Source organism: Sceloporus occidentalis, unplaced genomic scaffold, assembly GCF_023333645.1.
Source record: "Sceloporus occidentalis isolate IW3139 unplaced genomic scaffold, rSceOcc1.0.p SCAF_150, whole genome shotgun sequence".
Classification (NCBI taxonomy): domain Eukaryota; kingdom Metazoa; phylum Chordata; class Lepidosauria; order Squamata; family Phrynosomatidae; genus Sceloporus; species Sceloporus occidentalis.
In genome coordinates, this window is record NW_028317130.1 from 564,103 (window position 1) to 577,704 (window position 13,602).

General features: G+C 37.9%; 1 protein-coding gene across 7 annotated transcripts in view; it reads right to left on the bottom strand.

The window, feature by feature from the left end:
• LOC149280649 (janus kinase and microtubule-interacting protein 1-like) overlaps positions 1–13,602 on the bottom strand; it is a 66,526-nt gene that overhangs the window by 18,735 nt on the left and 34,189 nt on the right. For 6 of the 7 annotated variants that reach the window (XR_016278136.1, XM_089500212.1, XM_089500207.1 and 3 more), the window contains 2 exons: positions 7,275–7,400; positions 3,773–3,856 (listed from right to left, as the gene is read on the bottom strand). Coding sequence is in view for 6 of the 7 variants with exons in the window: in XM_089500212.1 (XP_089356338.1) it covers positions 3,773–3,856; positions 7,275–7,400 (210 nt within the window). In the remaining variant the exon portion in view is untranslated. The remainder of the gene's footprint in view (positions 1–3,772; positions 3,857–7,274; positions 7,401–13,602) is intronic. The other variant, XM_089500211.1, reaches the window with a different exon arrangement.

Below are 13,602 nucleotides of genomic sequence, written 5' to 3' on the forward strand. Positions count from 1 at the left end.
CCAAATGTAAAAATACACAATCCCATCTTTTAACCCATGTGTTGCCAACGAACGTCAAAGATATTTCCCAGAATGTTTTATCAAAATCCAAAATCTCCAGATTTCCCCATTTCCCCCCCGGAATATTCAGTCAAAATCCCTGGAAAGATATTAATTAAATTCCCCAGATTTCAGGGAATTCCCCGGAAATTGGCAACACTGTGTGTCAGTAACATGATATTTAGATGTAAAAGTAGTGATTTAACATTAGTTAATTTTATATCTTACATATACGATTTGGCAAAACACATAGCAACATTATGTGTATATCGAAACCAGCAATGACTCTGAAAGAAAGCTATTCTTGTTGTTACTAATACAGTGGTGCCTCGGGTTACGAAATTAATTCGTTCCGCTGTCAATTTCGTAACCCGAAAGGCTTTCGCAAGCCGAATCCCCATAGGCGCTAATGGGGAAAAGCCGCGATTTGGTGTAAAATAGCGCCGAAAAGCACCAAAAGTTTTTTCGTAACCCGAAAAAACTTTCTTAACCCGAAACAGTTTTTTTAAATTAATTTTTTTCGTATCCTGAAAATTTCGTAAGCTGGGTAATTCGTATCCCGAGGTACCACTGTAGTAATATTGATGTTTATTGTCTTGCCACCCCAAATAGAACAAAGATGAAAGCATAATCAGCAACGTCATAGTAATATCTCTTCCAATCAGTGCTGTAGTTCTGTCCTATGTTTCCCTATTTTCTTCAGCTCCAGAGAACAGATCCCAGAGCAACAGATTCAAACTACAAGAAAAAAGATTCCACCTCAACATTTGGAAGAATATCCTGACTGTAAGAGCTGTTTGACAGTGGGACATGCTCCCTCAGAGTGCGATGGAGTCTCATTCTTTGGAGGTCTTTAAACAGAGGCTGGATGGCCATCTGTCGGGAGTGCTTTTTTCCCATATTCCTGCATGGCAGAGGGTTGGACTTGCTGCCTCCTGAGGTATCTTCCAACTCTATGATTCTATCGCTACAGAGGTAAAAGGATTCGTCCTAAATGGTATCAGAGAGAGTATCTAACCAATACTCTGGTGTCTCTTCAGATCGTATAAATCTTTTACCTTTTATCTGCTATTTTTATAAGAAAACTGTGTCCCTAATGGCATAGGAAAGAAACATTTCACATGACTCAAATACTTTATAAACAGTATACACAAGGTCTTTATGTGACAATGGAGTGCATACTGAAACTTTCTCTTGTGCATTTCCAAGACCATTATTCATCAGAGCAAATCCTTTGATTGTCTCATGCTGAGAATGAGAACATACAGTCTCTGAACCCATGATGCAGAAGAGGTTGTACTGGATATGTGTATATCTTACAAATATTAAAAGCATAATATTCCCCTCAACATACCTAAACAGTATTCTTAATTATCTGTCTATGAATAATCTTAGTAATTCCTTAAATGGTTACAAGAACTGACTGAGCTATAGCAACAGTCAAAGGACCCTCATGGTTTTTAATTGTTGGACCCTGTCAACGCCAAGTAGTCTAAGTAGCATATTTGTTGTTAGAGTACAAAGAATGTGTATTTTTTATTCCATTCTTTTTATTCACAGTGTATCAGTGTTTCTCTTTTCTTCCTCAAATCCACATTTAATAAAATATAAGCAAGTAGGCATCTCTACAATAAAAAAGTTTTATTATAAGGAGTGGTGGCAGTCTCTGAATTTAGCAAAGCATTAAAGAAATCTATAGAACAGAGTTCTAACAATGAATACTAGTCATGAAGACTATATGGAATCTCAACCAACAGAGGCACTGTGCCACTGAACATGCAGAGGACACAACTTTTCTCATTATCAGTCAATCTTCAACATCTCTTAGGGCTAGTCTACACAAGTGCGCTATGAGAATTGGTGTACATTTTCACACATTCACATTGATGGGTAATTTACTTTCCTGTTCAAAATCAAATCTATTCATATCTGTTCTCCCTCACTTTGCTAAAAATGCACAGTCATTCAAATGCATGTGAAGTAGATGGACACACACACACAATACATTTTCTATGGATTTCAGCAGATACTCTGGTAAAAACCACAAAGCCTTTTCCCACAGAGTTTAAGGAGTTTTTCTGAGGAGGCGGGGCAACAAAAAGCCTGAACTCCTGCAAATTGCATGTGGTCAGATCTCATTCTATTCAATGGAATGAGGGGTATTTTAAACATGTAAAAAATGTGTTCGCCTCTTATTGCAGTGAATAAGCAGGAAGAAGACCAAGCACAAATTGCAAATTAATGGCCATAAAATTAATCAGGTTAGCTCTTATAGGTACAGTGTAGGTGTAGTTTTCCACTCAACTTGATTATGGAAAGCCCAAATGATCAATGCCATTGCACATACTGAGAGGAGTCTTTCAACTCTCCTTCTCTATTTTTATACTAAAGTTGGCCAGTTTATTCCTTCAGCCATTCAAGTCTCCATTGCCAAGGTGTTAGCACAGATGTACACATGTCAGTTATGTGAATATAACAATTTTGCACGCTTTGAGTTGTGCAAACATCATTTTTGATAGTCTTATTAGTGATACCAACATGTATATCCAATACTATCCTGAGGCTAGAGACAGGGCAAACATCAGTAGAGGCCCATGTGCAAATACTCAAAATAAATTACTGGCTAAAATTGATGGTTTTTGTGCTACTGGAAGAAATCTGTAAGGGGAAAAGCAATGGAGGCACCTCCACCGATTACTTTCTAAAGTAATTCCATGAGTACATATATGTGAAAATAATGCACTGTCAGAACTGATTACTCTAGCAGCTATGTTACAATGGCCCCATAAACCAAATGGTTCAATTATTTTTGGAACTAATACAGAGAAATGCAATATGCCATATGGAACATATGTTTATGTTCCATATGGCTAATGTTTAACATGGACTAATGTTTAACATGGACAGAGAACTGTATCATCACAACAATGTACACACTGCTACATTATTAGCTTTTTGATTGAGATATTTTGCATTACAATTAGATTTTATAAAAGTTACATCAATATTTCTTTTCAGCCTAACATCTGAATGTGTAAACACTTGACATAATCACATCACAAAGAAACTCCATAAACAGCTACATACTACATCCTAATTGACTCCACTGGGGGCAAACTGTGTATCATATTTAGCATGTGTTTTTACAGGTGAGTTTAACATTGGCTACTTAATTTTGTCACAAGATGCAGCCATGCAGGTCCCTGTTACAGGCTGAGACCACAAAACAAAAGAAGGAGGAGGTAATACTTTTGTTCCTGTTCTTTGACATTCAAATCTACACTTAGGCAGTGTGTGGCTCATGTGTGTGTGTGAAAAATAAAGTAGCCACTGTTAGGAACATTTCTGAAAAGTGTAGTTTGCCCCATAGTCTTAGGCAGAAGTAGAACTTATTAGATATTCAACAATTTTCTTATAATAAGATACAACCTTTCTTCAAGAAACAAAACACACAAGGTCACATACATATTTTTAAAAAGCACAACAAACCTAAAACATTGCTTGGGAAATAAACAGAAATAGGTCTCAGGACTGCAACCTAAGCTACTCAAGATTCATATTATTTTAAAAAAATTCTTAACTGGTTTTAAACAAGCATTTTTCAAAAGTAGAATAGCAGCTAGCGCACAGCGTCAGACACAGAAAAGTACCAGGAAGCAATGATGATGATAAAGGCAGCTGTGCATGCAGAAGAGAGAATGAATTGACAGAAACCATGAAGGAAGCATTTTACCTGTCCTTTCCCAGTAAGAGCTTTCTTTAAGTCTTCAATTTTTGCTTGGCATTTGAAAAGATCTCCTTCTAGTTGTTCATGTATCTGAATAAAGATTTTTAAAAATACTATTCTTTATCATAGTAATTTAAAATCAAAATTACAGTTATCAAGATAGTTTAAAATTTGGATATGAGATATTATTTTTGGGCAGAAGCCACTGTTGCAAAACACAAAATTTGAAGTCTTCTACTCACTACTCCAGGCCAGCTAACTAACTGTTACCAGTGATGGGCTGTCGTGGGGTGAGGGATCCTAAAACCATTATTTAAGAAATACAATAGATTTGATACTACACTGGAAGATATGATGGGAGAACATCTATGAATTCTACAAATTCAATTTAAATTCAGTTAAATCTAGAATTTAACTGAAAGGGTCGCTGGAACAAAGACTTCAGCTAATTAAAAAATGATGAAAACTTGAGAGGTCAACTGGATTAAAGAACAAATGCCCTAATGCCTGAGAAAATATTTCAGCTTATTTAAACCAGCATAACCAGCATGTCAAGCAAAAAAGAGTTTAGACCTAGCTAGATGAGAAAGCACGCTTATTATTATGATTATCATTATTATTAATGCTATATTGCTAGAATTTTAATGAATTAATTTGCAACATTCCAAAGGAATGTGCTGGGTCCTTTTTCAGAACCTAAAATAGCCATGCTAGATTTTGTCTAATTCCAAGCCCACTCTAAAATTTCAGGAGATTCCAGACACAGAACATTTTAAGTCCACCAGTGATATGCCAACCTCTACTAATCTACAAAAGGGAAATTAAAGAAGAAAGATAAAGCTAAAAATCAGGCAGCTTGTAATCAGACACACTAGAAGTTAAAGCAGACTAATCGTTGCAAAAGCCAGTGTGGTTTACTGGTTTGAACATTGGACTGAGTCTCTGGAGACCAGGGTTAAAATCCTTGCTCAGCTATGGAAACCCACTGGGTGGCCTTGTTCAAGCCACACTCTCTCAGCCTCAGAGGAAAGCAAAGGCTTTCTGAATAAATCTGAATAAATCTTGCCAAGGAAACCCTGTGATAGGTTTGCCTTAGGGTTGCCATAAGTCTGAAACAACCTGAAGACAAACAACGATAGTTGCATGATCCCATCACTGGAAATCTCATAATCAAATATATGCCAAATTAAACTAGAGGAGCTGTATTCTTTGCAAAGCCACATAAAATAAAATCACCCTAGCTTCTCTTTCTGTATCCAGGGTTCCCCCAACTTGTTCCTGAAGCAATGCATATGATCTTTGCAAAGCTTGATACTCTCTTGTTAGTTCACAAAACCACAAGTCAGCTTCTTCAGGCATGTTCTTTAAATAAATAGTTATTTAAAATATTTTCTTCTAAATGTGCAAACACTGTTAATAGATTATTATTATTATTTGCTATTTTAAGAGAAACAATTAAATAAAAGAAGCAATTATTTAAAAAAAAACATGACAACCCAAGGAAATCTCCTCAATAATCTGCATTCAGTTAACAAAGTACCATTTCTATGTAAAGTTCTCATGAAGCAAGTTATAGGGTATTTCATGATGATGAAACACACACTTAGCAACAGTTTCAGGTACAGTATTAGATATTTTAAAATGCTAATACCATGGAAAGGTGTAATGATTTGCATGACTATTACAGCTATGGAATTTGAGATTTTTTAGAAATCTGACTTATATAGGGGCCATGGTCTTGCTGTTAATAAATAAATATGATTGTGTTTAGCACATTTATATCCCATTCTTCTTCAAAGGAGCTCCAGGGAACATACAAAGTTCTCCCTCTCTTTCTGCCCACATCAGGTCATCACGCAAATTTCATGGAGATTTGGACCTGAGTTTTATTGGTTTTAATCCAACATTTTAACCTAACACTGGTATTGGCCCTGGCTCCCAGGCAGGGAACAGAGAGTAATTATTAACTGGTAAAAAAAAAAAAGGGGGGGGGGCATGAACACTATGCCAAGAAACCTCCCACTGATAAATTCCAGGCATTCCATTCCAGTCATTAATAAACTGGACCAAACACTTACAGCCAGTTCACAGTCTAGCTAGAGAATGAGAATAGCCACTACAATTAGACTTCTGTTCCAGTGCCCAAAATGGATGTGCAGGTACCGTATTTTCTCAGTTATTACCCTCTCTTCTCCAAAGGAGGGAGGTCTGCATTTTATTTTATTTTATTGAATAGAAGAGCATTTAAAAGATGTGTTATCACCACAGAAAAGGACCAGTCTCTTCTGCTTCCCAGTCTCACTGTTGTTACTTGTAGAAAAGGCAGCTAGGCCTCAGCTGCTGGACTTAAAAATCTGGTATTCTTAATGGAGAATAGGAAAGCAACTGTCTCTCTGAACCCATTACAACTAAATAGAAAGGATCTAGGCTGGGATGGGACCAGTTTTCTTCTTGTGAGGCATCCTATGTGCTGGAAAGACTGTCCCCAAAGCCCCCAAATTTAGGGTAACTAGAAGCAGGCAAGAGACTTCTGGTTTTGAAAAAAGCATCAATTTTTGCTATGAAAGTTGCTAAGCAAAATAAAACAAAATGAAAATGAAAATTGAGTTCAGAATAATAGGTTAGAAAAAAAGAGAGAGAGAGGTAAGTACAGTGGGCCCTTTCCTCATGTAAGGGGGATTCCACGTATGCTCGCTTGTGGTGCGGGCGCCACGGGCATGCACACCATTTGCCCAATTACATCGTGGCTTCAGAGTAAGCTTGAATCTGCATATGGTACACCTGTGTATGCCGCGGGTGCACTGTACTAACAGAGGAACATTATAGCAATAGAGTAGCATGTACATTTCTTTACCGGTAAACTCAGCACTTGTTTACAATCTGTAAGTTAATTGCCCCCAACAAGCTGGGTACTCATTTTAGTGATCTATGGAAGGCTGAGTCAACCTTGGAGCCCCTGGGATTGAACTCACAACCTTGTGGCTGCACTACTGGCATTTAACCACTGCATCACCAGGGCTCTTTATATTAGTCTTTTGTATTAATGGAACACATTCAGAGTTTGAAATATTAAATACCTTAAGTGTGAAATATGCTTTTAAAGAACAGGAGAAATTAAAGGCAAGTTCACTGGAAAGTAGTTGAGAAACATTACCTTTATATGCCTTATTCATTTTGTGTGTGCACCAGCTAGAGAACCTGGCTTAAGGAGGAAAGACACTGATGGCTCAGAGAAGAAACTAAAGACTTTATCATAGGAATGCCATGCTTAGACAGGAAAGTTACTCATCTAGCTACATTCTAGCAAAGAACTAAGAGAGTTCTGGATAGAAGAAGTGGAAGCATATCAGTTCACATAACACAGGGGTCAGGATGGGCACACAGAGAGGGAGCTCCCTCCAGATCTTCAAACTATCTAAATCTATTGCTACTGCCACTCTGAGCCATTAACTCTTTCAGTGCAACTGTTGCACTTCCAACATGCCATATTATATGCACAAGTACTTACACATTCCAAATCTTTTGGTGCATCAGGAGTCCTGTCAGGTTTATCTGTGCTATAGGAAGTCACTGATGATGCTTCGGAATCAGCTGATTCTTCTTCAAATCCAAAAAATGTCTCCACAACATGACTCTGCAATAGCAACAAAATTCATTCTTATAATAAGATCCCAAAGGACCCCTCCCAAAATACATGCATACACATACACCCCCATACTTCCCTGTGCATCTCAATCATTTCCTCTTAAGCTAAGACTTAGAAAAAAGAATCTTTAATGCCCTCCCTGTTCCCCATGAAATCAGCAACAAAACCTCTCTTAAAGGTTTTCATTCATGCAGCATGGCTGTTAATTCATATGCACTAGTTAAGATACATGCAAACAGGGTGAGCAGTTGCTATGACTGAAGAGAACACTGGGAGAAGAAGGAAGTCAACAGTCCTTTGTCTAAAGCCAGGATCAGGAGACTTCCAGTTGGAATGACGTTGCTCTGGGTGCACCTTCAGTGAAAGTGTTGAGGTGCCACACACTACCCGTGGAGTTTACTAGTCCAGTGTCATTTGGACCAGCAAAAGTGTCCCCCTGTTATTGGGGACTCAGAAATGGCAGGGCAGAGGGGACTGGGGTGCAAAGAACATACCACAGCTGATCATTGCTAATTTGCACAAATGCCACAACTGACCCTTTTAAAAGCTGAAGGACAACTTGATATCATTTAAAAAACTGACGGCTATGTGTTATGCTTTGTATTGATTCACACCTCTACAGATTAGAAGACATTAGTAGTTGATAAAGAGAATTTTATGGAGAAAAGAGTTTAAAACTACAATGGAGGAAAACAGCTGGAAAATAATTTTAAGCTATGTTTGAGGAAGCGTTGAAAGCCATCATCCCACAACCAGTGAGCTCTTAAGAAATAAATTATGGGAAGGTAAAAGAGTGAATTTAAACAACTGAGTGTTTTTCTTTAAACAGCAAGGATTAAGTCTGTTTACCTTTCTCCCCAGCCATAACAAGAGTGCCATATAGACAGGAAATAAAACTTGGATGAACATTGGATTCTTATTCTTCCTGGAATAATAGAGAGAGGGGAAGAAAAGAACTAGAAAGAGAAGTGCTCCACAGTGCTATCATGTTTGGAAGAGGCTAAACTGCATGGAATTTTTTCACACATGGTAGAAGAGTTGAAACATGTCATGAAAGTTGTGTCCTAGAAGGATGGTTTCATATGATGGCAAAGCAGAATAACAGTAGTATCATTCTCCTGGAAGTCAAACATGCTGTTTCAACTGGTACAAGGATTTCCCCCCTAAACTTGTAATTGCCAGAGGAGGAAGTTTTCTTGGCAGGAATAGTTGGCAGAGTTGAGGGAGGGTCTGGCCTCTGTTTCAAAACATCCAAAGGAGACTCCGCTCTGAGGCACTCTCTCAAAAAGCTTTTACCGACAGGATGTTCTTCCTAATGTTTTGGTGGAAACTCTTCCTGTAGTTTGAATCCATTGCTCCATGTCCTAGGATTGGAGCAGATAGGCAGGAAAGAGTAGCCCAGGTCCACTCTGGCCATAAATGAATCAAGACTGTGCTGACCGCACAACCCTCTCTCAAAGCAGACCATGGCTGCAGGATCCAACCTGCAACACCAGGAGCTGGATAATCTCAGATCCTTTATGTTCTGGTCCAAAGGAATGGAGCACCAATTCAGGGTGGCTTTGGACCATGTTGGAGGTGTGTGTTGTTTGAACATCATGCCTCCAAAGCGTTTGGAAGCCACCTGTTTTGTCCCATCTGTTCTGGGCCCTAGCTTATGGAGCTGCAGAAAATCAACTTGATCCATTCTCATATGTCAGCCTATCAAATATTTAAACATGGCTATCATGTCACCTTTAAACCTTCTTATGTTCTTAAGTCAGTCAAAAGGCTGAAGAATCAATACAATTTCAGTGAAGTTCTAAAAAATATCATGGGAAACCTTGTCAAAAGCCTTACTAAAATCAAGATATGCTACATCCACAGCATTCCCTCATCTACGAAGCTTGTAACTATATCAAGAAAAGAGATAAGATTATTCTGGTATGACTTGTATTTGGGGGGAAAACGATGTTGACTTTTAGTGATTATAGCATTCTTTTCTAAGTACTTACAGACTATCTGTTTCATGATCAATAGAGTCTTTCCTAGTAGTGAAGTCAGGCTGACTGAGCAGCAATTAGTTGGGTCCTGTTTCCCCCATTTTTGAAGACAGGAACACCATTTGCTCTCCTCCAGTCTGTTGGGACTTCTGGTTTCCAGGAATTCTCAAAGGTTATTGCCAGAGGTTCTGAGATTTCTTCTGCCAGTTATTACTCTTGGGTGAAGTTCATCTGGCTCTGGAGACCTGAATTCATTTAGAGTAGCCAGGTATTCCTGCACCATCTCTTTAACTATTCTATCTTGCATCTCCTCTCTACTGAATCATTTGCTCCATTTCCCACAGGTTGAGCACTGTTCTCCTTATCAGAGAAGACTGAGGCAAAGAGATTATTGAGTAATTTTGCCTTTTCTCTGCCCCATTAACTTTTCACCACCTTCTCCATGCAGTGCCCCTACTGTTTCCTTGTTCGTCCTTTTGCTACAGACATAACAAAAATGCCCTTTTAATTGTTTTTAATGTGTACAGCAAGCTCCAGGAGAACATGGTCACCTCACTAACCACTCCTCTGCAGGATGAAAAGAAACCATTGACCACCCTTTGGGTTTAGTCCATCAACCAGTTATAAATCCATCAACCAGCAGCAGTAGTGTATAGTTGATCCCCTTTTTGCCACTTTCACTTTATGTACCATGAAACTGTCTTCAAGGCTAGTGAGGAATTTGTTGGACCTTATATTCTTGGCAGATTTTGACTTCCAACAAATATCAGGATAGTTGAAATCCCCCATTACTACTATATATCTCCTTTCTGAATGTAGTCATCTATTCCAGAAAGGCATCATCCAAGGCCTCAGTCTGCCTTTGAGGTCTGTAGTAGACTCCCACAATGACATCACTGTTGTTTCCTTCCTCCATAATTTTCACCCATATGCTCTCAACCTGGCTTCCAGGATTCAAATCATGGATCTCTTCACAGGCATAAATATCCCTGGCATATAATGCTACTCCTCCTTCCTTCCTGTTTGATCTTTTTCTCTGAAATTGGTTATATTCCTCTGTTACTACATTCCAATCATGAGACTCATTCCAAAAGGTTTCAGTGATGTCTATTATATCATATTTGCTTTGTTGTGTTAAGATTTTAACTTCATCTTGTTTATTTCCCATGCTCTGTTCATGAGTGTAGACATATCTAAGACATATCATCCCCCTAGATGTTTACAAGGGTTTAAGTTCTTTACCCTCCAACTGTTGGGTTATTGTAGTTGTTCTTTGTATAACAGTCAGGCTATTTTCTCCAACACCTGATGAATTTCTACCCTTAAGAATACTGTCTCCTTCCTCCACATAATTCAGTTTAAACTCCTCCTGATTAGATTTTTAAAAACTCTTATCAAAAATATTGTTGCCCACTGCCGTGAGGTGTGCAACCCATCCCTTTCCAGAAGTCCATGTTCATGAAACCTGACACCATGGTCCCAGAGGCCAAATTGTCCCTGGCAGTGCCATCTGCAGAGCCAGTTCTTCACCTACACTATTTTCTCTTCCTTCCTGGACCATGGCCTTCAATTCGGAAAAGAGATGAAATGACAACCTGTGCATTCAAGTTCTTCAACTTCCTACCTAGAGCCTCATAATCCCTTATGATATCCTGAAGACTATGCCTTGCAGTGTCATTGGTTCCCACATGAACCAAAAGTAACAGTTAATGGGCTTGATGACTTTTGTCAGCCTTTCCATTACATGGTTGTTTTTTGCCGCATGAAGACAGCACCTTGTCAGGCCCACATCCCACTGATTCTGTTCCCCTCAGAAGGAAGTCCTCTACCACTACCATCTCACACCTCCTCAAAGGTTTGGCAGAGGCCATTCCATGTGCTGAACCTTTCAACGTCTCATATACATTCTCTGAGGATTGACATTGCTGCTCTTCTTGCTTCTCTTCCTTACATAATTACTGATAAGGGAGAGAACTGCAATACAATTGTGCAGCTTCAAATTCACAGAGTTATCACTGGTCCTTCTTTTTTCAGGCCAAGAAAATTCTATGCCCTCCCTTACTAGTCATTAACCAAAACAAACGCTTCTTCCATTCTGTTTCATAGCTTTCTGTACCTTCTCCTCAGTACCCTTGGATATCAAAACAGGATTTCAGTAACAGGAATAAGTGACAAAAATCTAGATACTCTTTCTACAAACAGAATTTTATAGCCATTTGTACATTTTTAATAACTTGTAAAAACTTTGCATTTTCAAATGATCTATTTAATATATGAAAAATGGTTGGACTGATTTCACATGGAAAATGTCATATAATTTTCCATTCAATAGGATACAGTGAAACTCACAAATAAATAAATCTGCAATCCTATGTACATATACACAAGCTCACTGAAGTGAATGAAACTTATTTTAGAGTAGCCTTGCCTAGGAGCAATGCAGAATTATTGAACTGAAAGTTAACAGCACCCCATTTTTCAAAGGTTAGGTTCAACACTGCATTAAATATATATCTGCATTAAATGTACAGTGTAAGAATTTAATTTTTATTAGAAAAGCATTTAAATATTTGAATAAGTAGGACTTTTCTATAATGCACAATTTAAAACTATAGTAGAATGTTGACCAAATTTAGGTTTAAGAAAAAAATGATGGCACAGTTTATTTCAGTGAATTGAACTGTGGTTTATTTTTTTGCTTAAAACATTGCTATGGCCATACAAAGTATATGCTTACTATGATGGGCAAAAGGTGCAAAGTTTCTGGATCAATTGAATTTACAATGAATATGGTATAAGCACAAGACTGAAGCATTGTCTCCTCACTTGTGCCTTCGCAATTTTGGCACCTTAAGAATATTTTCGTAACCTACACATTTGTTATGGACACTGAAAGCTTATGCCACAATAAAATCTGTTTGTCTTTAAAGAATAATATACTGCTGGTTTTGCTTCAAAAGACTAAATAACTATCCCTCTGGATCTTGTGGTTAACAGTTGCCAAATAAATAAAAGGCAGAGAATAAGGCCCATCTCTCTCTCTCTCTTTTAAGGATTACATCTCATAGTTCAGAAACTGACAGAACAGAATGCCTTGCTCCCATGTATAAATCTCTCCTAAGAGCCTTGGTATTTTTCTGTGTTATAATTTGTCTTCTTTATATTTTATAAATAAGGAATTATATCAATTATTAATATGCCCTAGTTTAATTCTGCTATCTAAGCAGGAGCAATCGACCATTTATAAGAATTTGCAATGTATAATTAACATGTCAGTAGAGAGTCCATAATTCATGTTCAACAGGCTCCAAATAACCAAGAATCTGTTTTCAGTGTGGGCAAGCCACACTCTCTCAGCCTCAGAGGATGGCAATGTCAAACATCCTTTGAAGAAATTTGCCAAGAAAACCCCATGACAGGGTCACCATAAGTCGGAAATGACTTGAAGACATACCACTAGCACCACCACCACCACAACAACATCCCTTTATATCTTTCATAAAAGTTGTTAAAGAGTTAGGAACTAAGCCATACAGAAAATCTTTTCACTTCATTAGTCAGGACAGCAGGAGAAAGTCCCAAACTAAACTCATGACCAAACAAAAGTGAATAAAGAACTGCTTACCTTCATGTCTATAAGTCATTTCTTGGCAGCCAGAAAAATATAGGCACACCAGAGCACACAGGCAGATAAAAAAAGAGAAATACAAGGCAAGAAATATATATTCCATTGTAACGATGCAGGTACTGAAACATTCACTTTATATCTAGGAAAACAATATAATATTGCCAGGCAGAAAGTTGTCCCACAAGCTCTCCAGCTTACATATGCTTCCACTATTTTACTACAAAGCCAGAAACATTTGGAACTCTTATAATAATTTCTCTCATTAGAATTCAAAAGAGTAAAATAACAAGTTTTTTTAAAAAAATCAAAACATCTAACAAATAAGTTAATAGGCCTCAGAAAAGAAAAACATGGTGCTTGGCTTTAAGCATACAAATGTATTTCTTCCCTAGCTTAGAGCTTCATCCTCTGAGGTGCTCCTAGATATCTGAGCTAACAGGAGCAGCATGCTATTCTCAAAATCCCAAGATAATTAACAGAGAGCCCAATGAAAGCCAGCATAGCAACAGTTTCCTGGTATTCTTAGACACCATCAAAAAATTAAAATAAAACCATGCCACCACCACAGAAAGCCACATAA